The sequence below is a fragment of the Austrofundulus limnaeus genome, unplaced genomic scaffold (assembly GCF_001266775.1).
Source record: "Austrofundulus limnaeus strain Quisiro unplaced genomic scaffold, Austrofundulus_limnaeus-1.0 Scaffold163, whole genome shotgun sequence".
Lineage (NCBI taxonomy): Eukaryota > Metazoa > Chordata > Actinopteri > Cyprinodontiformes > Rivulidae > Austrofundulus > Austrofundulus limnaeus.
In genome coordinates this window covers 167,701-171,987 of record NW_013952565.1, presented here as the reverse complement: position 1 = coordinate 171,987, position 4,287 = coordinate 167,701, and the positions used below count along the sequence as shown (strand labels likewise).

Sequence of the window (4,287 nt, the reverse complement as noted above, 5' to 3'; positions counted from 1 at the left end):
TGTCTCATTTGCATATTACCTGTATGTCCAAACTGTACAGTTTGTCTAAAACACTCTAATTTCAACATATGGACATCACTCTGGGCTCAAATTAAAGATATAACTCCCACAAAACACATTCTACCATCCATATTTACTCACAGCATGATTAAATTTAAAAAAACATATTAATATGCATAAATATTTACACCAACACTGTACTTTCAGACAAATTTCCACCAATACCCAGCCATACCACAAGAATAAACAATATATCCTTATATCTTTCAGAGCATTAACATTCCACACAGCTTATAAAACCACCAGCAGTGAAAAAAAAATTTTTTTTCACTCACATTTGATGCATATCTGTCCTTAAATATGTCCAAATTTGCGATTCAAAATGGCGACCGGAAGTCTTTTAATCCAAATAATTTTACTTCTCCTGGCCACAAAAATCGCTCTTCCATGTCTTGAATCACTCAAAACACTTAATAACAAATATATTTTCATCTTATCAGCATGTTTCGTCAGCTAACTGGCCAAAAAACTGTGGAAAACAACATTTTCCTGTGAGCGTTAGCTGTCTTCCTTAGCATTGTAACAGTGCCGAAGTATGGGCGCCTCCAGTGAATTATCATCTTCCATCACTAACAAAGTTCCCACCCCCTCTATTTATACATTAAATGAAAGGTACGGTGATTGGCTACACAGCTGTGGCATCAGAACGAAGCTCGGATATGATTGGCCGATTTTACAGTCAATCAAATCTAGAAAGAGGGAAACCGGAAATTGGTCGCTATTGATATATTATTGGCCCTAGACAGCCGAAACCTGAACCCAATTGGTCAAATGAGGTGTCAATCGAAAGAGGAGGCCTAGACGTCAAGTTTGATGCAATGCACACAGACACAGGCTGAACAGGAAACAGATATGATACTTCAAAATAAAACGAATACAAAACGGCACGCAGGCGTTCTGCTGAATGTTAACAGGAGCTCCTGCCTGTTTTATTTTTTTAACACTTCCTGTTTCTCCTCACGTCAGTGTTCCTCGGGAGGACGGAGGTTCCCGTTGCAACCATAAAGAAAGAGTTGGAGAACAAGGGGCCGGTGACTCGCCGCCTGCTGCTGCACGAAGTCTCGACCGGCGAGGTGTGGGTGCGACTCGACCTGCAGCTCTTCGCCAGCCAATAAGAAGCCGAAACAACAAACTGAACACCTGATCAGGACGGATTCATGGAACGGGACGAGCTGCTTGTTTTAAACACACCAGGATGGTTCCTCTCACACGTAGAACACTGACTTGAATGTATTTTTTTAACATCTTCTGAACTGTATTTTCCACACGATGCCTTAAAAAGTGCCATCCTAACCAGCACTAATGTCTTCCTCAGCCTCCAATTCAATTCAATTCAATTCAAAAAATACTTTATTGATCCCAGAGGGAAATTTGGTAATCTCTGATAAATCCAGCAATAAGAAACTTTATTTTTTTCTGTTATGATGGTGGGAAGTGAAGCTTAGGGCATCAGTTTTGTGTCTGCAGCATAGTTTCTCACTGAAGACCTTTTAAAAGAAAACAAGCTTCCAAAGCTGGAGATCGTTTGTCTCCAAATGAAGCATGGGTCAAATGAACCAAGTTTAGAAAGAAGACGTTCTGTTCTGATTCATCTCTGTTGACTCTGTCACAACAGTTGCTTTAAGTATTTTCATTTTGCCAAATCTTCTCAGCCAAGGCCATCGAACGAGTCAACGATCAACTAACAGGTTGTTGTTGTTTTTTCCTAACCATCTAAAAGGATGTGTCCAAGTATTGTAAATATTTCTCTCTCAGAGATGATGACTACCTTTGAGAGGTTCGGGCTGACCTACTTTTTGGGCCGTCACCGATCACACACTGGTTGGATCGGTGTTGTCCTCTCACAACAGACATTTAGAGCGTCACAAACAGCGGAGGACAGATGACGGACGGCAACGTAAAACACTTCCGACAGCCAGGAGACGAGGTTTCGGGTTGTAGCACTCCTCCAGAGTCAGTTTACTGAACGCAGACAGAAGAGCTCGGGATTTACTTTGGGGTCGAGTCTGTGTCACAGCAACACTACAGTCAAGTCGTGTAGGTTTTTTTGTGTGTGTGTGTTTATATACCGTATGTGTAAAGATACTAAAACAGGTCATTTTTCAACTTCTGATGCTGAAACGGAATATCTTTGGTTTTTATCCCAGCCCTCCGCTGTCTTTCCCAGTTTCTAAAATCATTTGGGATGAAGATGAATTTTTTTTTCTTTAGGGAACAAAATCAGTCGGACGAGGAACTGATGTAGGTGACTTTGAGGGTGTAAACTTAAGTTTGTCACAATAATAAATACCATAGTAATTTCCTCGTTAAATATTTTTCTGTACTCAACGTGCCTGAGCTGTTTTTAAGCATCACCCTCATAAATACAAAGTTCACAACTGTTGCCTCATAAAGTCCCTTTTTATAAACGTGCAGCCTGAAATCTTAACAAGGTTTTTTTTTATATTTGTGTTTTAAGGTTAGACTAGGATCTCTGGTTTTAATTCCTAAATGTCTTTTGCTCTGAAACTAAATAGAGAAGTGATGTATTTATTTCTTAATTTATGCGTGCGACTATCCAGAGGCCTTCGCTGTTGTTGAGGATGATCTGCTGATCAGCTGGGCTCAGGTGAAGGTGTGTCTCTTGTGTAACAGGAGTTTGATACGGTTTTAACTTTTAGCTCAAAGATGAAGATGAGTTTCTGTTTAATCACCAAGAGTTTTGTTTTTGTGTCGTGTGTTAACATTTTTGAACATGTGGAGAATGTGTAAAGAGACTTAAATCAGCTTTGTCTTGTCAGAAATCTGGTGTGTTTGTTTTGTATTTTTTCTTCAGTCCACTCTAACCCACAACATCAACCAGCTGTTTGTTTTCACACCGACCTCCTTGTGCTGCTCTGAACCAGGTTTTCAGAGGACAAATTAAAGACATTAAAATGGAGCAAAGTGTCGAATTATTGGTGAACTTTTCAGATAATGTGTTCTGTGAGGATCAGTTTAAACAGAATCACAAACTCCTTTAACAGACAGCTCTATAAATAAATTGTGAACAAATTTAACTGATGTACATTTGCAATTTTACTAACGTCTTTTTTTGGAGTTCAGTGTAGCGATGTCGATGCACACAAACAGCTCATTAAGTCCTTCCTTACCCTCCACTGGCTCCAACTGAGGCCAAAGAAGCAGCAGTCGTTATGTAACTGCACAGATCCTGACAGCAACACACAACACTACACAATGCTGCACATTTGTGTCGACTTCATCACTGAACTCCCAACTTCTGGAGGTGGAACCATTTCATTCCATAGATCAGACCTGCCCAAAGTGGGGCCCACGGGCCAAAATTGGCCCACCAAGCCATTTGGTTTGGCCCACCTTATCCTGGCTACGAGGTTGTAATCTCCTGCCTTATGTAGAAACACTGTATTTCCACTTTATCACCCCAACCATTGGCTGTAATGCAGAATGTCTTAACTCATGGTACTCAATTTATCAGTAACGCTTTCTTTTACGGTGCCCTTATTATCATGTAATTACGTGGTAATTAGGGTACAATTTTACTATGTAATTAATTGTCTGCAGTAATGTAGCACTTACAATTCACTACGTAACACCTAAATAAGTAGTAGGTAATTTGGACAGTTTTAAAGTTATATTTTATTGCAATTAACCACTAACCCCAAAATTCAGTTGCATTCTTTTGGTTTAAATATAGTTAATATTGAATAGTAATTTGTTTGTAGTTACTCAATAAAGGTTGTTTTACTAACAGTATTTTTTTCTTTTGTACCTTAATTACCATGTAATTACATTGTAGTAAGGTAGTAATTACAATTTCATTATATTTTTTATTACCTTGTAATTACATGGTAATAAGGGTACCGTAAAAGAAAGCCTTACCAATTTATCTTTGGACTATATTAAGACTAATCATAAAATACAAATAATTACACAAGACATTTAGATTAGATTTAAGCACACATCTATATTTTGCACACTTTATAAGACCAAAAATACTCAAATTTTAATTTATGAAAAGTCTGATGAGCCTTTGCTGCCTGAGCATATGTCAAATTTCCTCCATGTCCATCCATGGGCTAAAAAATGTGTGCCACCGCACTGGATGCTATCTGAAACCATAAAAATAAAACAACTTTACTTAAGAAGTATTTGCCTTTCATGTATTAAATTATTTTGGCCCGCAACCTTCAGATCAATTTTTATTTTGGCCCTTTTAGGAAAAATGTT

At 38.4% G+C, this 4,287-nt stretch overlaps 1 protein-coding gene across 1 annotated transcript in view; it reads left to right on the top strand.

Annotated features, from left to right (window-relative positions):
- Nucleotides 1-2,993, top strand: part of itsn2b (intersectin 2b) — a gene marked incomplete in the record, with an annotated part of 53,934 nt that extends 50,941 nt beyond the window's left edge. The window contains 1 exon segment of the mRNA XM_014017190.1: nucleotides 1,028-2,993. Within this exon segment, the coding sequence (XP_013872644.1) occupies nucleotides 1,028-1,175 (148 nt within the window).
- Nucleotides 2,994-4,287: the final 1,294 nt, after the last annotated feature.